Below are 24,336 nucleotides of genomic sequence, written 5' to 3' on the forward strand. Positions count from 1 at the left end.
AGCTAATTTATTATTTATAAAGATAAAATGCGGATTGATTTATAATCTGATTATATTTGATTTTTTATTACTAAATGATTATTTATATGTTGCACCTTTTTATGGGTAATAAGTAAAATATTAAATTCATGGTTTTGTACAAATTTTCAGTTATATAGTCTAAATCTTTTACTTTTCTAAATACCGGTTTAAATTGAAAATTATTAGTTAAACGATAACTTTTTTTAGTATATAAATTCGTGGTCGAACATAAATTAAATAATGTGTTTTACAAAGTATTAAAATTTTGAATTCAGACTTCTTTTTTTAATTTGTTTGTCTGATACATTTTTCATCAAAATTAGTTCTTTAATACTAATATAAATTTTTTTATATAATAATAAGAGATATCAGAATCAAATTAAACCAATAAATATGCAAATATTATATTAATACGAAATTTAGATAATAACATTTAAAAAGTATAATAATTTTATAACTTTCTAAATTAAATAAGTACTAATAATATGACAATTTCATAAATAAAAATTAAATATACGAATGTGATTTAAATTTTTAAGCAGTTATCAAAATTACATCCAAATTCGAAGTTAACGCAATAATAATAAGTTATGTCGATTATTGGCATATTGAATTTTTATCTATTTTCAGATCGATCTAATAGATGAATTGAATTGGATCACTTTATGAACAACTTTTTAAGGGAATCCCGTGATGCCAATTTAGGTTCGAAAGGATACCTTAATAGTGTTTCAAGCGTTACATTTTTTTCATAAAATAATTTCATACGGAATTTAATTAAATTTTGAGAGAACAAAAACTGTTTCTATTGTTTTACATAGTAAACGTCAAAATATAGACATTAGCAATCTGCATCCATCACAACTCATACATAAGTCTCAAACCTGTGCCAAGTACGCAATATATAACCATGTCATTTTTAAGATATCATCGACTCAGGTACCTAGATCCCTAAGTTTAAAAAAAAACAAAAAACTATAAACCATTACCTATTTTTAATATTGTTACCTCTTTCCAATTAAATTCCAACCTAACATCTGAAATATTGTTACCTCTATATTTCACCATAAATTATTCCTAAATGTCACTGACAACCGTATGTTTCAATCAACATTTAAATATTAATCACTTCTTTTCAAATATAATTTCTATAAAAAATAATTTTAAGAAAAGATAGTTCAGAATTAAATTTGCAAAGACTACGAAACAGAGTATATGACAAGATGGGATTTGGCATATCGAAATTATATATAATAATCCCCCTCTGATACTGTTGGGACATGTTCCTCACCCTAGAGGAAGGAAAGAAGTTATACCTGAACATGCACCAAACAGTTGAATTCAAACCTTCAAAAAATACATGCCAAAGTAACGACAATGATATTTATGAACTGACCAGTTTAACAATTACTCTGTCAAGAAAATAAAGGGAAAAAATGAAACTAATGAAGTACAAAAACATTTGGACCCCCGGATGGATGGGCCACTCTCTTGGCACATGATTAGCCAACTGGAAAACAAAATCCGTAGCTTTATGGTTTAACTTTTCCCTCAAAAAACACCTCTACGACATGAAAACAAAAAAAAAAAATTATACAACTCGAGAAAATACCTGATACTGGAAGCTCCCACTTTTATAACATACTGTAATACAAAGTGCTCTAAAAAGTGAGAGCGTAAAGGGAAGGGAATTTGATGTTCATTCAGTTACAGAGATCAATATTCTCATGCAGACTCATCTGATTCAGTTGAACAGACTCTGACAGGCCTCAATATCAGATGCTTGTGAATCCAACACAGCTTGCCCAGATGCAGAGCTAATTACCTGCAATGCTGCGGATAATATAGCTTTCTGGAACCGGTCATCCTCCACCTTCTTCAGGACGTCTCTCACCACCTTAAAATCCAAAGCCCCAGCCAAAACTAGTTTCCCTATTATCTCACCAAAATTATTTGGTGCTTTAGGTAAGTCTATGCCGATATCATCCAGCACAGAGGCAAATAACATGCACCCAGTCCCTATGTCTCTGGCTGAAAGAATCTTCTTCACGAACAGATACTCAAGAAGTTTGCCAACGGGTTCAATGCATGGCGGACTTTTATCTAGACCAATTGAAAGGGATTCCTTCACAACCTCAGGATGATAAGCTGGAGCTTTTAGTTCTTCCACACACTGCAATGCTTCGTCCAAAAGTCGAACACTGAAATATTCTTCCAGAAGAGAACTGGTTTTACGCTGAAGTTCCTCAACATTCGATTTTGGAGCTGAAGCTTGTGGCTTCTCAGAGGGTATGGCAGAAACAGGTTTAACAGGTGCAGGCATTTGAGGTGTGGGCTCGGTACTCAAACCAACGTTTGATGGACGAGCAGAAGGAGCACCACCACCTCCATGCACCAGGGCACTGCTTCTCCCACTTATAGTACCACCACTACCTTGAGGTAGTAACTTTGAGTTAACAGTTGGTGTCTTAGAAATGAGAGGAGACTGACCACGTCCTCCACCTTGCATGCCTGACATGTCACCTCTCGGCATTGATCTTGTCCTAGGCACCTCCCAGTTGTCATTATCAATTCCAGGCATCCCAGGCATTCTCCTTGTCCCCGGCATCCCAGGCATCATACCACCAGTACCAGGTCGGGCAATAGGAAATCCTCCCTGACTGGCGTTTCCTTGAACACCAGAAACTACACGGCTATTTCTCATACTTGCAGTGGCACCGGGACGCAATCCAAGATTTTTCTCTGCCTCTGAATGAATTTCAGTGATGGTTTTGGCTTTCACCTACATTATTAAACAAACAGTAGCAATTATTAGATAAAAGAAAGCAATGGAAATGCCTTCAAACTGAGTCGTAGCATACTTTCAATAGTAAATTGGGTAAATTTACCTCTTCACGTCTAGGAACCCAGCTATTAGAACGCAACTCTAGAACATCACGAACCATAAACCGCAGCCGTGGAACAAGTTGGGGATTGGTGCTCAATTCTTTCAAACGACTGAAGTACATATCATTAATACGCCGTGATTTTGGGCTTTCATCAAGCTGCTTACCAATAGTGTTGAAAAATTGACATATGGCTTCAACATTTTCCTCAGCTGGACAGACCTTGCTGTCCTGTGGACCTAAAAGCTCCTGTATCAAGCATCAGTCAACCACAAAGGTAAGTGCAAACTCCAAAACCGATAATAAATTAAATAACAATTGAGTCTCAAGTCCTGATAGAACCTGAACAATGTGATGAACAATCTTTTCGGGAACCATTTTTTGCTTCAATAGCTCACCAATTAAACGAATGTTTCCAAGGGTTCGAATCTTGACAAGTCTGTCCTTATCCCTTCGCTCCATCTCCTGCTCAGGAGCAGTCATCTGTCTAACTTCTTCCCTCAGGTTATCTGCACCTTCAAAAGCCTCCTGGCAGATATTCAAGAGCACTCTCTTAAAAGTGATTTCCTTCCCACCAGGCTCATCAGATGGGAATGGAGGCAGCTTTTCATTAAGATCAGAACATAGCTGGGCATACATTGGGCAAAATGTTGGTTCTAGCACTGCCTTATCAAATATTAGTGAAATAACTCCCTGCATTACCAAACAATCAATTAAAAACAAGGATGTGATATTAAAATACTTCTTTAACAGAAAATAAAATGAACCTTCAATATGTCGGCAGATGTAATGCCAGAATCAATCAACTGACCCTTCAAGAGATCAAATTTCTCAGGAGTCAACTTATTTAGTATTCTGCATAGAAATAGTTCACAGTACTAATTATCAGTATCAGTAGCCAAGTAATTCTGACGAATCATACCACTCACATGGGTGAAGAAGCAAATACAAAAGGTTCAAAAAGAAAGTTAACTTTCATTAGTTACACAGAAAATAAATTAATCTAGTCAAAACCCAAAAATATTGACTTAAGATTACTTTTCACAGATTCAACTTATCTGATGTAAGTAAATATGTAAAGTGAAAAAGAAAGAATGCATCCACTCTTGATTTTACGGAGTTAAGTAACAAATTTCTTCAACTCAATCAAAGAAACCCTCACTTATTTTTATTAACCAACTAAGAGAAGTCATTTTTTCACATATAGTATGGTCCGGTCCCATAAAAATGATCTAGATTGTTATTTTGTTGTTTTTACTTGCCATCATACCATTTTTAATACACCCTTTATTATATGGAAAAATCCGTTCGACTTCTACCTATATCAAATGGGCATCACTCTATATTAAGTGAGACACATGTGAAACTCTCCAAATAATAAAGGGCACGTTGAAATATTCGCTAGCATTTCTCATAATAGGAAATCCCCATTAACATATTAACAACTACTAAAAGGTAGAAATCTATTACCCTTTAACTGTCTTTAAGACACGATCTTTTTCAGAGAGAGTTCCCCTCCTAGCTGACCATGGCACCTCAGCCTTGACTAGAGTTGGAGTAGGTCCCCCCTGATTTAATAGAGACAGAAGAATTGAAAATAAGATAAAACAATTCATTACACATTGCATAAAGAGAGAACTATTTAATGCCACCATATTAAAGGCTCAAAAAGCTTTTAGGGCCCCTAGATCAAACTTAAATACAAAACATTAACATTTCTGCCAGTTATCAGTACCCCTTGGTTAGAAGATATTTGTGCCCTTGCAAACTGAGAATTCAGTTGCTCTTGACGATTATTTCCAAACTCCCTATTCTCCTTGAGATTATCCCAAGACCTCTCATCTGCATTACCAAAAGGTTGTTGGCCAGATCGTCCACGCCAGTCACGATTATCTGGCTCAGAATATCGATTTTGGAATTGATGTGAGGGCTGCAGAATATAGTATATACATCATTACACAATTTGAATAGTTGAATTTATAATTCTAACAATAAATTAAATTCATTAAAATGATACGATTTAATTGAACTAACAGAAATAGCAGCATCCCATACTCAATTAGACATTTTACCATTCCTTGGTCACTGATGAGTAAGATACTATAATGTTCACCCCGAAAATAAATCAGCCATAATCAAGTGCATTAATCAATTTACCAAAAGGATGGAGGAAGAATAGGGTCTTAGTTAACAGCACAAATAGGAGCAAGAAAACACACTCACGTTACTTTCTGGGCGGGCCCAACTTTGATCTTCACCAAATAGTTCAGCTTCAAATTCTTGTTTGATCTTCAAAACATCATCAAGGGTCTCAACACCCTTAGAACAAAAAGGTTCAATAATTAGACAAGTGATGAATCATTAGGCACAAAAACTGGAGCACTAGATTGAAAAAGAGGATGTCTGGAGAGAAGAGACAAGATATTTAACAAAACAAAAGATCATATGCAATAATTTATCCAGAGGCATAGGTAACAATGTAGGTTGCCTTTCAAGGAACGAGAGAGTTCTGTAGAAAATCTGGCAGCCTCTCTTTAAGTTTAATTAATACAAGTAAACTCATAACATGACAGTAGACACACAAGGCAAGCAATACACACAGGCTATTAGAAAGATGAATCCAATCACTAAACATCACACAATATTAATTAGTCACAATTTTCAAATTAAAAGTAAAAGAATAACATGTAGGCAGCAGATGGAACAAACAAATGTCCTCAGGAAAAAGTATAATTAGTTAACCATAACATTAAAGCAGCAATAACATAAAAATTACCTCACTGAGTTGTAAGAGCTGCTCCCTGGTATATCGCACACGCTCACGACCCTCAAACCGGGAATCTCCAGCCTGTAAATTCAGAAGCCTTTAAATACAAATCACGTGACATAAACACAGTTTAACTATCACAAATCAAAAAGAAAACTTCAAAAAGTACACGAAAAGTCAGAGAGATATGTATTTAGATCACAAGCGGTGCTACAAGAAATGCAGAATTCAATTAAACTATGTTCAACGCACAAACAATCGCAACCAGTACGTAAATACAATATTGGTTATCATTCTGTCAACAATTTTTGTAACACAGCAACAGTTCAACAGATTCATTTAAAACCTTTGCAAGCACTTCCTTTAGAGAAAAAGTATAAGCTTTATCACAAACTCCCCAGCACTGAATCTGAGAGGGGGCCAATAACATCGCGGCAAAATGTAGATGAATGACTCATTAAGAAAAACAGTGTAACAAGGAAACGATATCATATCCTGTGCCACACAGAAGTTGTGACATCCTCTAGAATTGTGAAATTAGTTCAATGTATGTGGGACCTTTATGGGTAACTTGAAATTTAGTCAATCCCACCTAAAGCCCACATATTGCTTTTTGTCCATATTTACAGCAGGTACACATACTTAGTGCCCAACCAAGAATTAGGACATTCAAATTCAGTTTGCCCCTTGTCTCAGGGCCATTAGCTTAAATCCCTGTAGAAACTGAAAACAAAAAACATTACAACAAAGATATTCTTTTTTTACCTTTCAGTTAGTTGATTTTTTTTTCCCAAAGGTTTTCTTTATGCTTCAGCACCCACACAGCCCTAAATAAATTGGCTTAAGTACTTAAATTCCAAAACACACCACCATCAAATCAAATCCATACACATCCAAATCTAAGCATTGAACAAAACAAGAAAAAAGACGAGTGTCAATGACTATTTCCAAATTCAAAGTTTAGCCGAATAATTCATCTCAAAAATCTAAACTTTACAGGGAAAAACAAGCCCGATAATTGAGCCTTGATATTATTCATCAAGCTGATACGAGATCCAAATATACCCAGCAGAAAAGATTTAGGAAACACACACCCAGCTATTAAAAATTAATTAAAAAACAACGATAGAAAAAGAAAAAATGGAGAGAATCCTTCAAGAGTATGAGCATGAGATTAATTTCAATCGAAAGCAAGAAATAGAGGGGGAGAAAGCAAGTTCTGGTGAGTAAAAAGGTAAATTGAAGCGGCAAAAAGGCAGATCCAGGGAAAGGGGATTGATACCTTGATAGAGAAGGGAGAGGGAGCCCCGCCATGAGGACGCAGGAGAGGAAGATCAGCAGAAAAGGAGCCAAAAGCAGGGGAAGCAGAAGACGAGGAGGAGGAGTCGAATCGAGGGCCGAGGAGCCTGCTGCCTTTTCCACCGCCGGGCCTCAAGCTCAACACCGTCGGATCACTCTGCTGCATGCCTCGCGATGCAATCTTGGCCGTCCGATTCGACAGAGCGGTAATGGATTCAGCGACGCCGAAGCACAGCGAAGCCCAGCGAATAGGAGAAGAGAAGGGTAAAGGGAGAAAAAGGGGAAGAAGGGAAGCGATAAATAGATGATAGATTGAAAGGATTGGATTGGGAGTACGCTAGGTATTGGATATTTCTCTCTCTTCTGCGGAGTGAGAAGAGAAGAGAGAACTGCGTGCGTGAGTGAGAACGGAGGGGTCACAAAAAACCCTTCTTAGAGTTGTGTTCACCCTTGCGTACCGTATCTATACGTATCTCCAATCGCCCCCACCTTTTCTTTAAACTCTTTCTTCCCAAAATTAGGTTTACCAAATTACACCCCCGCAATAACCCTAAATTCACATTCGCCCACCATCATACGCTGATTTTTCTCCAAAATATTCATTCATTTACCCACATCCTAACGTAAATGTATGTGGGCCTGCAGCTAGGTTACGGCCCACGTTCCAATATAATTCATCCTTTTACTTAACAGGCTTCTTTTCTACTTCAAAAAAATACTAACTCGATCAAATATTGCAGATTTAAATCCTTTTCTAGAAATGAATCATTGCATCCTTATATCGCGTAACTCTATCAATTATTTATGGTAAAATATATATCTATATCTATATATATACCAGAATAAATATTATTTTAAAATAAAGTGGAGTGAAAAACTAATAAAATACTTAAATATATCTTTCAAATAATACTTATTATAATAAATATATAAATAGAAAAATATATCTATATTTATAAATATAGATATTTGATATATATAGACAGAGAGAGATAAATGTATATATATATATATATGACCTTTTACTTTTGTGTTTCAAATATTAAAAAGATTAAATTAAATTAAATAAATTTATATAATATTGTTTAACTATTATCTGTAAAATTCATAACATTATAAATTTAATTATGTTATTGATGGTGACATCTATAATTAAAGATAAATATGTTTTCGTAAAAATACATCTTTTGAGTTTTTTTTTTTAACTATCAATTGAAAGGTTGTTTATGATGTAGTTAAGAGATTAAATTAAAGATATAGATTTGTGTTTTTGGTTAGGTTTAAACATAAGATATAATTCTAAATTTAAAAATAAGTAATTGAGATTTTTTTTTAAAATTTGTTCATCGTGATTTGTACTGCTACATGTATAAAAAAAAAGTTATAATCACCATTTTTCTCCTCTTTTTATTTTAAAAATTATCTTTTATTATAATAATAGTGGTGATCGCAACATCCCATTCTAGTAACATAATATTATTAAAATAAAGCATTTTATTATGAATATTAAAAGACAAATAAATTAATGTATATCGTAAATTAGTATAATCTTAAAAGATAACAGTATAGTAATATCATATATATATATATATATATATATATATATATATATATATATATTCTCAAGCTATTATACTCTGATTCTATCACAGTATTATACATAATATGATTTAAAGTTGCTAATATCCAAACATTAAACTCCTTAAAAAGAGGTGTTTATACACTTGTATCTCTATCTGCTCACACTATAGGTGATAATTGAAAAAAGAAGCACACAACACGTACAAACAACAATAGAAGAGGGTACCCTAGTTTATAAAATAAATAATCATGTAACAGTTTCACACTTCCTTAAACACAATTCACAACTCTTTTCACCAATATTTTCACTTCATACACTACTCATTATCATAATATAACTTTCCCCAAATGAGCTTACAAATACCATAACAAGATTTCACAAAATATAAATAAAATCATTTCATCATCTTAACATGTCTTACTATGCATATCATACACATTTATTATTCTTAAAACGCATACTTTAATATCATGATCAACCCAAAACCACAACACTATATAAGAACTTACTAACTCATCAAATAGGAATACCCTTCATAAAAGAGAAACATAAAGTAAAGTGCAAACATGAGAAACTAGCTGGTCTAACTACATACCTCAAATCAAAGATCCCACTAACAGTTAACAAAGCGAGATTTTTTATTTTATCAAAGGAACACAAATAGGATGGCATCGGGCGCCCAACCCTTGGAATTCACTAACTTTCAGAGCCTGGCGGTCCAAAAGTGGCACCCGAGTCCCGATGATACCAAGTCAATGGCTTGGCGACCAATGACATTGTAACAACAACCGACACTATATCATAAACAACATTTCGGATGAAATTGGTCTTATGAAATTGATTGATTGGACACCTGTCCTTTAGTGTTCTTGATTTCAAATAGTTTTGAAGAATTAATAACTGGTACCCAATCACTCAAAACACAATTTGAGACATTTCCCCAAATTAAGACCAAACACATATCAAAATCAAATAGTTCAACATACAACTCATTAATTCAACAAAATCATAATAAGCAGTTCAACATACAACTCATCAATTCAACAAATCAATTATGACTAGTGTATATTTTTTTAAATATGTATAATATTATTAGATGATAATATTGTAATATTAATAAATTAGTTTATAAAATAAATTAATATTTATTAAGAGCAAAGTTGAATAAATGAAGAAAAAAAAAGAAAATAATTGTTGATGAATGAAAAAAAAATGTTACGAAAATTTTATAGAAAACCTGTAATAAAAATATTTTAAAAAATGAATAAATAATTATATTATAAAGGATAAAATATGAATAGATAGTTATAAAAAAAAAGTAATCCATTTTATATGTAGTCAAAAAAATGTGAGGATAATTTTATAGAAAACCTATAAAATAATTGTTAGTCTTTAAAAAGTAAATAAATAATTATATTATAAAGGATAAAATGTGAATAAATAATTGTAAACATAAAGAGAAAATCTCTTTGTATATAATGATAGATAAATGATTAAATATTGTATTAATATGATAATTATTTCAATATTTTATTATATATTTGTAATTAGAGATGTCAAAATGGGTTTCAATCCGTGAGTCAATCTGGCTCACCACGAGGTTGAGTTGGGTTGGATTGAAAAAAATTCAGTTTTTTCAAAAGTGGGTTGAACTCAACCCAACTCATTTAACCCACGGGTTCGAGCCGGCCGAGTTGAAGGTGGGTTGACCCACTTAACCCACCAACATTTTTTTACAATTTTTTTATTTTTTTTAATAATTATTTACTACTCTTAATTATATAGGTTCAAAATTTCATATTTTAAAATAGTTTGAATTTTTAATTAATTTGATTGTCAAGTTATATACGTTGATACTTTAATCTTTAACTATAATCTCTATAGTCAAATACTCAAGTAACATTCTTATAAACAAATTTTTCTAATTAGCATGACAAAAATGTGTATCTTTTTTAATATATTTTGTTGAATAGCATGACAAAAATGTGTAACATTAACCATATTTTCTTAAATTATATGAACACTTTGTTGGAAATAATATATTATATATTGGTGGTGAGCATAACGAAGACATTAGTTCTTGATTTTTTATGATTGTTATCTCATGAGTTGCTTAAAAAATTATTTAAATATTTGAATGCTTAAAAATAAATACATAAATATTTTTTTATGTGGATTGGTGAGTCAATCCATTTAACTCACCAACCCGTGGTGGGTTGAGTCGGATTGCAAAATTTTTGGCTCACCATAAAATGAGTCGGGTTAAGTTCACATTTTTCAACTCGACTCGTGATGAACCCAGATTTAACTACTTTGACATGTCTATATGTAATAAGTAAAGTTAGATGATTATTTTCACAGATAAATGATCAGATAAGATTCAAATTACTTTATCAAAATAGTACAGTCTCGTAAGTTTACTTATTCACAATAATCTAATTGTCTAATTGACAGAACCTAACATTTTTTGTTTTAATAACTTGATTGAAATTGTTAAAATAGACCATTCAACAATAACGTAGTTATCAAATTATCAAGCTTTCAAATGTTTAGATTTAACTAGACATGTCAAAGTGAGCCAACCCGGCTCACACGGGTTGGCTCACCACGAGTCGGGTTCAAAATGAGTGAACCCAACCCAGCTCACTTTCTGGTGAGCCAGAAATTTTGTAACCCGGCTCAACCCACCACGGGTTGGTGGGTTAAGTGGGTTGGCTCACCAACCCACCTAAAAAAATTATTTATTATTTTTTTTAGTATTCAAATATTTAAATAAATTTTTAAGTAACCCATAAGATGACAATCATAGTAAAATCAAGAACCAATGTTTTGATCATACCACTAATATATGAAGAATTATTTCCAAGAAAGTATCCATTAGTCTAAGAAAGCATGGCTAATATTACAAATTTTCTATCATGCTATTCAACAAAATATAAATAAAAAAACTATACATTTTCTTCATGCTAATTTAGAAAAAAATGTTTATAAGATGGTTATTTGAGTAATTTACTATAAAAATTATAGTTAAAGATTAAAGTATCAACATATATATATATATATATATATATATATATATATATATATAACTTAACAATCAAATTAATTAAACATTCAAACTATTCAAATATAATTAAGCAACATTCTAGCATTTAAAAAATGAAATTGTGAACAAATATAATAGGAGTAGTAAATAATTATTAAAAATAAATAAAAAATAAATAAAAAAATAAATAAAAAAATAAATAAAAAAAAATTGTAAAAAAATGTTGGTGAGTTAAGTGGGCGAACCCATCTTCAACACGGCTCGAACCCGTTTAACCCGTGGGTTAAGTGAGCCGGGTTGAATTCAACCCACTTTTGAAAAAGTTAAATTTTTCTCAACCCAACCCAGCTCGAACCCGTGGTGAGCCGAGTTAGCTCACGGATTGAAACTCATTTTGACATCTCTAACTCCGAACATGCCATCGAAAAAAGCCTAATTAGTGACAATTAAGATGCATTACTCTTTATAATAATATAAATTCACTTTTGGATTGATTCACCCGTCCCAGCACAACCAACCATCCATTTTTAAATTATGTTAAATTTATTTTTTTCTCATTTTTTTAATTCATTCCACCGTGTTCTTAATAAATATCGATTTACTTTGTATCTTATCTTTATTTTATATATTAATTTAATGAGATTATGATCAGTAACTATGCTTAGTGAGAACCAGAAGGGGCCTTGGTCCCCTTCCCCAGATTTTTTATATTAATTTACGTATAATTTAATATTTTTAAAAAACTTTAATATATTTTTATATATTTGATATATTTGTTATTTTAAAAAATTTCATACATCTATATAAAAGTGTTAGTATTTTTAATTTTTGTTTTCGTAATCGATTTTTAAATGTGATTAATTATAATATATTCTTTTTTTAGTAATTACATTTCACAATATTTTATCGGACTGTAATAAATTATTGTTTAGTTTCAATTTTTGTAAATAGGTATATTGATGAAAAATAAAATAATAGATTTATTTTTTAAAATTGATAAAAGGAGAATTATTAGTGAAGATGAAAACATGACAATACAATTATGTATAATGAAAGTTTGTGAAGACTTGTTGAATCAATATATTCACATTAGTAAAATGAATGATGAATTTTTTGCCGACAATATGGTTATGTACATTGAAGAAAAAAAATAACTGAAAATTTTAATTTTGATTCAAATTATAGATGAGTTAGAAAATCTAAAGGAATGAAGGACAATCCTTCATATATGTGTGACTTATTTTACAATTACAATTATATTAATGTATATATTAATTTTTATTGCATAAGTTAATTTAAATATGTAAATCTTGAATATATTATTTTGTCTCCCCAAACATATTGTTCAAGATCCACCACTAATTACAATATTCTCACCTACTAATATAATATTATTCATTTATACATTTATAGACAGTGAAACAATGCATACATATAAACGTGATAGCTAGAGCTAGGGACGAACCTTAGTGTATATAGGGGAGCCATGGCCGCCCTCCCCCAAATTTTTTTCTATGTAGGTAGTATATATATATATATATATATATATATATATATATATATATATATATATATATATAATTTTAGGGCAATTAATATTTTTAAAAAATTTATATATTTCTCATGTTAAATATGCTTTTAATTTTTAAGTTTTCATGTGAAATTAAAGTATGTCTTTATCTGAAACATTAATATAGTTTGGTTCCAAAACGTTAGAAATGACTGTATATAGTTCTTTTAATTCAATTACTTTAAATTTCTTTGAAAGTATAGATGCGTTTTATTCTAGCATTTGAGTTGTTTACAGTGTCTGACACGTTATCGTTTTAATATCTGTTCGAAAAACGCGTTCGACACATAAAAAAAGGCTTAAATATACATTTGGTTCCTATTTTTGTTATTTTTATTCAATTTGGTCCTTATTTTTGTTTTGTGTTCAATTAGATCCTCATTTTTGTCAAATTGTGGTCAATTTGGTCCTTTTCACTAATGGTGTTTAAATAGTTAACATTTTTGAACATTACATGCCACGTGTCAGTTTCTGTTTTTTTTTATTTTGTTATTTTTTTAATTTTTTTTAGTTAATTTTTAAAAAAATGTCCACGTGTCAAGTCACAATTGTGCCACGTGTCAATGCTGATGTCACATGTCAATTTGTGGTTGTATTTTTATTTTTTTTTTAATTTAGTCTCAATATTCATTATTTTTGTTCAATTCAATCCCTATATTCATTATTTTTGTTTAATTTAGTCCAAAATTTTGGTAAAATATAACCATTTAATTTTTAAAATTGACATTATTATTAGTTATTTTTTAAATTCAATTATAAATTATAATATTTAATTATAAATTGAATATAATTCTAAGATTCAATTGTTAAATAGAATATAATTATTTAAATATTATTAAAATATAGTTATTAAATTTTTAAAAATATATATATATTAATATTTGTAAAATTCACATTTAAATTTAAAATATTTACTATTTTATATTAAAATCTAAAATATTTTATATTTAAATGTTAATTTTACAAATATTAGTTTACTTTTTTAAAATATTTTGAATATTTAAAATATTTTTATGTATCAATTTTTAAAATATTTTAGAATATAAATATTAGAAAAAAAAATTAATAATTATATTCTTATAATATTTTAAATAATTATATTTTATTTAGCAATTAAATATAAGAATTTTATTCAATTTATAATTCAATTTAATAATTTATAATTGAATTTCAAAATTAATAAATTCAAATGTCAAATTCAGAAAAAATATTAATATAATTTGAAAAAAAGATATTAAATTTAGTGTCAATTTGAAAGGGACAAAATTTGTTTATTTTAACAAAAAATGAGACTAAATTGAACAAATATAACGAATATAGGGATTAAATTGAACAAAAATAATAATACTACCACACACTAACATGTGACACTAGTGTTGACACGTGGCATAATTGTGACTTGACACGTGGATAATTTTTTTGAAATTAAAATAATTAAAAAAATAAAACAAAAAAAACAGAAGCTGACACGTGACATGTACTGTTCAAAAAGATTAACTTTTTAAACACCGTTAGTGAAAATGACCAAACTGACAAAAATGTGACGAAAATGAGAACCTAATTGAACACAAAACGAAAATAGATACCAAATTGAATAAAAACAACAAAAATAGGGACCAAATGTATATTTAAGTTTACAAAAATTAACGTAATTGAATTAAAATAATTATATCCATTCATTTGAAGTTTGAGGATTAAAATGTATCAAAGTTTCAAATAATAACGAATTTCAATTTTGCATCAAAGTTCATAGACTAAAAACATATTCAACATTTTATCTTGGTACCTCTTAAGTTTTGTCTGAAAATCTGCCACTTACGATAACATGTGTTTATGTTAGTTTAATTATAAAGGGATTTTCCTATTTTTTACATTTATTTTTTAATTTACTTTTTAAAATATTTTTTAAAATTGAAATAATTATTTTATCAATAATTGATATGAGAATGAAGATAATTTTTTTCTTAAAAAATAAATATGAAATAATGAAAATCTTCCTCGCTTTATCAAGTTGCATCTTTATAAACTTGTAGGGATAAATTAGATTCGTGATGAATAAATTAGTTAAGTGAGTTATGTGATCTAGATTAGAGTAGGCATTTTTTTAAACTAGATCAAATAATATTTGCATTTTTAAAAAAGTAATATTATTGTACTGAAACATGTGTTTTAATCATATATATCAAATAAGGTAATTAAACAAAATTATATTAATTTATGTGGCTTAAATTTAAAAAATTGTATTTATTTTCTTGTTCCTTAAAATTGATTAAAATAATTCGTTTTGTTGACATAGAATTTGGTTGAATCTAAAAATCATAACCTTTTAGAAAATAATAGCAATTTGAATCTGGTAAGGAAAAAAAACTTATATAATAGTTTTAAATTTCCATTTTGTCATTGTCTTTTGAGTGAAATAGCGAAAATTAACGTATCTTACAAAATTAGGAATAGTAAAATTACTTGTTTTCAAGGAATAATAAAATGACATGAACATAATTTTATTCATATATTTTTTCTCTAACAATTTGTTATTTAATGGTTTAAACTTATTTTAGGTTTATATAAATTAAGTTGAATCTGTAATTATTTTTTCTCGAAATACTTAAATAATTTGAACATAAATTTATTTTTTGTTATGTAATATTCCTTTACGTTTTATATTTTAAATAAATGACTTTTAATATGTTATTAGTAAAATATGATGGAAAGATGATAGGTAATTTGAATTATAAAATATTAGTGAAAACACATATGTGTTATTTTTATTTTATAATAATAAAAAATAATATTTTTTTTATTATTATAAAATTAAATATAAATTATTTTATTTTATTTTGTAGACAAATTTTTAATTAATAAATGATTAAGTTTAAAAAAATTCTTTTAAAAAATATCAATAAATTTTAAAAAAAGATCAATTAAAACAATTAAAACAATAAATTGATAAGATAATCATTTTAATTTAAAAAAGATATTTAAAGAAAAAATTGAAAATTAAATGTGAACATAAAAGGAATTTACTTTATACATAGGTCTATATTTAGATATTTTATATAAACAAATAAAAGCAACGTGAAGATCTAAAAAAAGTTGTTTAAGTAGTAATAGTTTAAATATATATTTTTTATTATCAAATTTATTAAATAAAATCTCTTTGTCTCTCTAAAAACATTTTTTAATCTTTTTTTCACTTTTCTATAAGATTTATAGTTCGTTCTTCATTTATTCTACAATCAAATATTATCATTAGGTTCACAACATAAAATGTTGCAATTTTATCCGATCAGAGACACGAATAAAATAAATAATTTTTTCGCTCCATTTTTATAGTCAAATATGTTTTTTTTTTTCATTTTTCATGTGAGTATAATTTTTTTACATGTAATTCAATTATACTAAATATTTCACTGCAGTGATCTTAGTAGTATATTAAGATTATTTATTTCATGTTCTTACGTGTAGACACAATTATTTGTGATTGTGAACTTTGGAAGGAGTACTTTAAAAACTATAAAAGTGTCAAACCAGGTAAGGTTCGTCCAACCACGCACTCATTGTAACGGTGGAAGATCGAAAACCTTGTAGCAGAATATTTGAATTAGAGAAGCTCGCCCAAAACTTGCAAACTCGTAGCGGAACTTAAACCTATCTCTCGCATTCCAGTAATGGAACGTGGACTTCTCAGGGTTTCAAAAAACCTTAAAAGGAGACAATATGGTCTCTTTTCACATTGGTGTCGTTCCTCTATATATTTTGAAAACAAGCCTAAAAGTCACAACTAGGTTTAAATGTCTATTTTTGACAATGCAACAGAAAAAAAAAATAACATGTTTGGGATCTGTGATCTAGGACCACATTGACTATTTTACAAATATTGTGATTCAGTTGAATAAAAAATAAATACAAAAACTAAAACGAATAAAAAAGTCTAAATATAAAAATCGAATTACCAATTAAGCCACATATTAAAAGGTTTATTAAGACATAATCTGCAAGTCTAAGTCAACCATGTCAAATCGGGTTGTAATGTGAGGTTTAAACTCACTTATATATTATAAATTGACCTTATTTATAATCGATGTGAGACTTCCAACACTCCCATCACGTTGTGACATATACATCTTAAACGTGGATTGATAATAATGGATGTTCTAATAGCGAATCAATAACATGTGGAATAATAACAAGTTTTGCTAGGATAAAGTCCATTTGAATACTTTGATATTATGCTAAAAATTGAACTTTAAACATTAATTAACATTACAAAATTAACTTGTAACACTATAAGAAAATGTCTCACTAACAACCATTTTTAGTGACAAAAAATTGTTAATCATTATGGTGACCAATTTATAAATTTTACAAAATAAAAAATCATTGGTTATTAAAATAGTCATTATTATGCATAAAAAACTATAAGTGGTCTCTAAATTGGTTTCTAAAATTTAGCTATCAAGGTGTTCACTACCAAAGAAATTATCTTATAAATTGATGTTAAACCTTAGTTACTCAAGTTATGTTTACCAAAGAAATTAATTTATAAATTATTTGGTAATTAATTAGTCACTATTTATAATTTTTTATTCATAATAGTGATTATTTTAATAATCAATATATTTTTTTATTTTATAAATTGATATAAAAATTGGACACGGACAACTTTAGATTATTAAAATTAGTTACTATTTAAGATTTTTTTTTCTTAAAGTAAAATTTGAAATTTCTTATATATACCACAAATCATTTGAGTGACTTTTTACACGTTTTGCTAAATTTGAACTAATATTTTTAATATTTTACACAAGTCTTATTTAATAAGGATTTAGTTTCTCTTAGTAATTATTAGACAAGATGCATGTATTAATTTTTCGGTAAGCGTATCTAATACACATTTTAATAATCATTAAAAGTTATTTTATGGTAATTTTTATATATTTATTGAATTAAATAATAATATATATTTATCATAATTCTCGTACTTTATATATCTATAACAATATATAAAGAGAATTTCTCTTCTATGTTCATATTTCATAATACCAATTATACTCTTTACAATATAATTATTTATTAAAAATTTTAAAACTAACGGCTATTTTTACCTATTTTTTATAAAATTGTTTATCTTTCTTTTTTCTTTTATTCATCAACAATTAATTTCTTTGTTCAGTTCACTTTATTTTTAATAAATATAAATTTATTTTATATATTAATTTAATAATATTACACTATTATTACCTACAAACATACTATCATTCATATTTACAAAATAACACATGTATATATATATATATATATATATATATATATATATATATATATATATATATATATATATATATATATATATAAATTATGATGAATATACATTACTGTTTAATTAAATAATATTTTGTTGTTTAAAATTTAGTGATTTCAAAGTTAACAGTTTAAATGTTCTCTGCATAAAAAAGTACTTTATATTTATAGAAAATATCTCCTTTAAATTCTTTCAAGATAATTTTAAAACAATTTTTCTAAACGAAAAGTTTTAGAAAAATAGATTCCAAACACGAACAATGAAATACTCTTCCTATTATTATCACTTGTCAATAAGGTTGATCTAAAGACACTCAATATATTTTTTTCTACCTCATAACTAGTCAATTATAGGGTAAATAACATGGGTGGGTGGTAATGCGGCCCGGCCCGTTTAGGCCCGACCTGCATAAGACCCGCACAACACGGGCTAGTCCGTTCCGTCCCGCACACTTTATGCGGATTGTAAATACGGATCTGTCCTGCATATTTCATGGTCTGCGGACCCGCGGACTGGCTCATTTTTTTTTATTTTTTTTTTATTTTTATTTTTAATTTTTAATTTTTGTGATAAAACTTTCAATGTTTAAAAATTGAGAAACTTTAAGAAGTTCACAAAATTAAGTAAAGACTTTGGGAAATTAGATGATAAATTGATAATTTAACATTTTCATCATATTCATACTATGACATACACAATGTATTCTCTAAATTTTAGCATATTAAATAATACATAATACTTGTCTTTGCCAGTTATACAAGAACTTGAAATGTTAATGCAATAGTCATAAAAAAATAATTAATATATACAAGTGGAAGTTTTTTTTTTTAAAAAAAAAATTTATGCAAGCTTGCGGGCCGTCCTGCGCGGGCTGTGGGCTTATGTGAGCCGATCCACTGTGGGCCTGCAAACTCATTACCCTAGCCCGTCTTGCTTTTTTTTGTGGGTCTGTGGATTGGTCCGATGGACCAGACCTTAATTACCACCCCTAGTAAAGAATGATTTATCCTGTATATTAATTTTGTTATTGAGTGATTAGTTTTATCATAAGAGCATAATAACAATGAGGGTACAATATATAATAAAATTTAATACATTTTAAAAATGATTGTATCATTATTTTTCAAAAAAAATAATTATTTTAATTCCAATTAGATAAATCCATAAAGTAAAACTACGTGTGAAAATGAGTTTTAAAATAAAAAATTAACTCGAATTAATAATAATATTTTATTAATTTTAGTTTATCATTTTAATTATTATTTAATTATTTATTTTGAATTTGTTTGAATGACGGGATATGAAAATTTAAAAATGAATCAAATATTATATTTTGGAATGAATAAAAAAAATAAGTCAAAATATTATTATTTTTTTAAAAGTGAATCAAATTAAATTTTACTTACTTAATTTGATGTTTAAATGAGTTTGAGTTATGTTGAGAGTTAATCAATCTATAATATAGAATAATATTTTATTAGTTTTTTTAGTAATTTTATAAACTTTTTTATCATAATTATTTATTATTTTTAATTTTGTAGATCAATAATTTGATATTTATAAATATTATTATGTTGATAAAACTATATAATTTATAATTTAATTTTGGATCATTATTTTTATAATAATATTTTATGAAGAGGTGAATACTTTGATTGAAACACTATAATAAATTAATCTATTTTAATTATATTATAATAAATATATAAAATATTAAAATAATAAAATATTTATGATTTTCAAAGAATTAAATTAAACTAATTTATTTTTAACTTGATAATAATAAAAATATTTGTTATTTTAGATATTATTTAGTGTTTAAAATATTAAATGTATTATTTAATAGTTTTAAAAAATATATTTGAATGAAAGGTGTATTTTCAACACTTTGACAACTGACTTTTGATATCAGTAAGGAAGAAAAGAAATAAAAACTAAAAAAGTAAATGTAAAATAGGCGTAAAAAATTATTAAAGTGTGAAAGTAAATAACAGAACCTATTCTAATATCTGACGATATGAGCTGTGGAAGAGGAAAATCCAAAACTTGAAGATGGTTTTATTGATATCAGCTTATGAATAGTTGTCGTTGATCTCCATCTAGTCATTGCTTTCGATTTTGCGGTCCTCCTCCTTTCAACACCTGTTTTAACGTCGTCACGGAGCTACACCCATGCACCGCCACTTTCCACCTTTCTACTCTCGCCACGTTCACAACCTTCCTTCAAAACTCAATCTAATTTCTAAAATTTTATTTTATTATTATATCAAAATTTAAGTTTAAAACTTAAATAATTTATTTTGTTTTTCTATAACCTTTTTATCACTTAAGAGTAGAAATAAAACGCAAAATGGTTTTAAAGACTTATTTTAGAAATTAATTATTATAAATAAAAAAGATTTTTTACACACTTCACTTTCACAAATATTTTGATTATTAAAAAAATAACTTTTATATTTATAAGAAAAAAACAAAAAATTAAAAGATAAAATACTTAATATAAAATGTCCGAATGTAAAAATAACAATTTCCTTAAAAATAATATAAATTGAGTGCATAAAATAGTTCTTACCCACTCTCTCTTCCCTTCTCGAATGTTGAAGAAACAGTCCAGAACACTCTAGCACGCTCTGAAACATTCTTCCTCCAAATTCACCCGGTGAATTCTCGAACTCACCCTCTACTTTCTAACTGCTACTATATATACCATTGTGGCTATACTCTCTCCTCACACATAGTTTCTGCACAATACAAACTACTCTCCAAACACAACAAAGCTCTCAAAGTTTCAGAATCTTGTTTTCTGGATTACTAATTCAGTGATCAATGGCTGCGAAGGAAGGCAAAGCAATTGGCATAGACCTCGGCACTACCTACAGCTGCGTAGGTGTGTGGCAAAACGACCGCGTTGAGATCATCCCCAACGACCAAGGCAACCGAACCACACCCTCTTATGTGGCTTTCACCGACACCGAGAGGCTCATCGGAGACGCTGCCAAGAACCAAGTTGCTATGAATCCGCAGAACACCGTCTTCGATGCCAAGCGTCTAATCGGACGCAGATTCTCCGACTCGTCGGTTCAAAACGACATGAAGCTGTGGCCGTTTAAGGTGGTGCCGGGTCCGGGCGACAAACCCATGATCGTGGTCACGTACAAGGGTGAGGAGAAGAAGTTTTCTGCTGAAGAGATATCTTCCATGGTGTTGATCAAGATGAGGGAAGTGGCAGAGGCGTTTCTTGGTCATTCCGTGAAGAACGCTGTTATTACTGTCCCTGCTTATTTCAACGACTCGCAAAGGCAGGCCACTAAGGACGCAGGGGCAATTTCAGGGTTGAATGTGTTGAGGATCATCAACGAACCCACTGCCGCTGCTATTGCGTACGGGTTGGACAAGAAGGCTTCAAGAAAAGGTGAACAGAACGTGCTTATTTTCGACTTGGGTGGTGGAACCTTTGATGTTTCCATATTGACTATCGAGGAGGGGATTTTCGAAGTGAAGGCCACTGCTGGTGATACTCATCTTGGAGGTGAAGATTTTGATAACAGGTTGGTGAATCACTTTGTTACAGAGTTCAAAAGGAAGCACAAAAAGGATATTTCTGGGAATGCCAGAGCGTTGAGGAGGTTGAGGACAGCGTGTGAGAGAGCCAAGAGGACGTTGTCTTCCACCGCGCAGACAACCATTGAAATCGATTCTTTATACGAAGGGATTGATTTCTATGCAACAATTACCAGAGCCAGGTTTGAGGAGATGAACATGGACTTGTTCAGGAAGTGCATGGAGCCGGTGGAGAAGTGTCTGCGTGATGCCAAGATTGACAAGAGTAACGTTCATGAAGTTGTTCTTGTTGGAGGGTCCACTAGGATCCCGAAGGTTCAGCAACTATTGCAGGATTTCTTCAACGGGAAAGAGCTTTGCAAGAGCATTAACCCCGATGAAGCTGTTGCTTATGGTGCAGCTGTTCAGGCTGCGATTTTGAGCGGTGAAGGGGACGAGAAGGTTCAGGATTTGTTGCTGTTGGATGTGACTCCACTCAGTCTTGGGCTTGAAACTGCCGGTGGTGTTATGACAGTGTTGATTCCGAGGAACACAACGATTCCCACCAAGAAGGAGCAGATTTTCTCGACTTATTCCGACAACCAACCCGGGGTTTTAATCCAAGTGTTTGAAGGAGAACGTGCTCGAACAAAGGACAACAATCTTCTGGGGAAGTTTGAGCTCACTGGGATCCCTCCTGCACCAAGAGGGGTTCCTCAGATTAATGTCTGCTTCGACATTGATGCTAATGGGATTTTGAATGTCTCTGCGGAGGATAAAACCGCGGGTGTGAAGAACAAGATTACTATCACCAACGACAAGGGAAGGTTGAGCAAGGAGGAGATAGAGAAGATGGTGAAGGATGCGGAGAGGTACAAGGCAGAGGATGAAGAGGTGAAGAAGAAGGTGGAAGCGAAAAACTCGCTTGAGAACTATGCTTACAACATGAGGAACACGATAAAGGATGAGAAGATTGGGGGGAAGTTGGGGGCGGATGATAAGCAGAAGATTGAGAAGGCTGTGGAGGATGCGATTCAGTGGCTGGAGGGGAACCAGTTGGCGGAAGTGGATGAGTTTGAAGACAAGCAGAAGGAGTTGGAAGGGATCTGCAACCCCATTATTGCTAAGATGTATCAGGGTGGGGCTGGTGGAGATGTTCCCATGGCTGATGACATGCCTGGTGGTGGATCTGGTTCTGGTTCTGGCGCTGGACCTAAGATTGAAGAAGTTGACTGAGACTGAGATGTGTGTGACTAACTTCAACTTCTGTTCCAGAGTGAATCAAGACCAGGATCTTTGTTGTTGTGTACTCTGTTAATTCTGTTCTTATTTTGGTAAGGTTAGTGATGTGAAGTTTCATGAAGAGTGAATAAAACTTTGTTTAGTTCTTTCAGTAGGAAGCTGAGATTAATGTAATTTTACAGTTTGGTTCAACAATAAATGTTTTGATTCAGAACAAGTTTGCTACTGTGAATTTTCTAAAGGAATATGTTGATTTGTTTTCATTGCATGTAACTCCTGTGGTTATGTTTCCTATCTTGTCAGAAGAATTGCATATAATTTATTTCAAAGAAAATATTTTGAATTATCAAATACCTATCGAGGGAAAGAAAATAGAATATTTAGGTATCATTGCCACTCTCAAAGATCACTCAGCCCTGCACCTGTATGGGAAAGCTGACTTTGATGTTGAAAGTCACTAGACTCAGTTTTTGAATTAATCTGGAAAATAATTTTTTGACAAAGATTAGGTTAATAAAGTTGACAAAATTACTAAATAGAGTAGTTTTTTTATTTTTAATGGAAGTTAAGATAATGAAATAATAAAATTTTAAGATTTTTTTTATCAAAGATGGTTATTTGTCAAAATTTGTAAAAAAAACTTTGTTAAAGTATCACTTCTCATCTATTAAATATAAACACTTTACCTTATTTAAGAATTACATTATATAATATGTTACAAGAATTTTGAAGTTACAAGATTTCAGTTACTGAATTGTATGAAATGAATCACTGCTTTACAAGATAGGATATGAAATGAAAATTTTATATGTTCGCATGGACGAGGTTAAGACTTTTTTATAAGGTGATGATGACACTTCCTCAAATAGTTAGTTAATTCTAGATCAGTGTAGAAGACGAAGTTTGAATTTATGATTTTTTTTTTATTTTGATAAAATTGAACAATAATTAATATAAAAGAGGTGCCAAGAAACGCAAAAACTAAAAATAAGATTCAAGGATTTATGATTTTCACATGTAACTATAACTTTAAAATAATAAACGTGTTATAAGATGTTTTGTTAAAATTAATGGATAATACT

At 29.7% G+C, this 24,336-nt stretch overlaps 2 protein-coding genes and 1 non-coding gene across 3 annotated transcripts; 1 reads left to right on the forward strand and 2 right to left on the reverse strand.

Moving 5' to 3' along the window:
• Nucleotides 1-1,378: 1,378 nt before the first annotated feature.
• On the reverse strand, nucleotides 1,379-7,419 carry EIFISO4G1 (MIF4G domain-containing protein / MA3 domain-containing protein). The gene is made up of 9 exons (XM_028061602.2): nucleotides 6,956-7,419; nucleotides 5,683-5,754; nucleotides 5,130-5,225; nucleotides 4,642-4,836; nucleotides 4,377-4,474; nucleotides 3,674-3,761; nucleotides 3,249-3,599; nucleotides 2,910-3,155; nucleotides 1,379-2,803 (listed from the first exon to the last, which is right to left on the reverse strand). Exons 1-9 carry the CDS (start codon nucleotides 7,136-7,138, stop codon nucleotides 1,766-1,768), a joined length of 2,367 nt encoding a protein of 788 aa, XP_027917403.1. The 5' UTR covers nucleotides 7,139-7,419; the 3' UTR covers nucleotides 1,379-1,765.
• LOC114179990 (small nucleolar RNA snoR103) lies at nucleotides 6,217-6,320 on the reverse strand. Its single transcript, XR_003603570.1, has one exon. It is a non-coding gene; the product is annotated as a small nucleolar RNA snoR103 (small nucleolar RNA).
• Nucleotides 7,420-21,053: 13,634 nt separating the features above from the next.
• On the forward strand, nucleotides 21,054-23,471 carry LOC114176677 (heat shock 70 kDa protein). The gene has a single exon (XM_028061788.2). It carries the CDS (start codon nucleotides 21,299-21,301, stop codon nucleotides 23,246-23,248), a length of 1,950 nt encoding a protein of 649 aa, XP_027917589.1. The 5' UTR covers nucleotides 21,054-21,298; the 3' UTR covers nucleotides 23,249-23,471.
• Nucleotides 23,472-24,336: the final 865 nt, after the last annotated feature.

Source organism: Vigna unguiculata, chromosome 3, assembly GCF_037176805.1.
Source record: "Vigna unguiculata cultivar grain cowpea cultivar isolate G323 ecotype 2 chromosome 3, ASM3717680v1, whole genome shotgun sequence".
NCBI classification, from domain to species: Eukaryota; Viridiplantae; Streptophyta; class Magnoliopsida; order Fabales; family Fabaceae; genus Vigna; species Vigna unguiculata.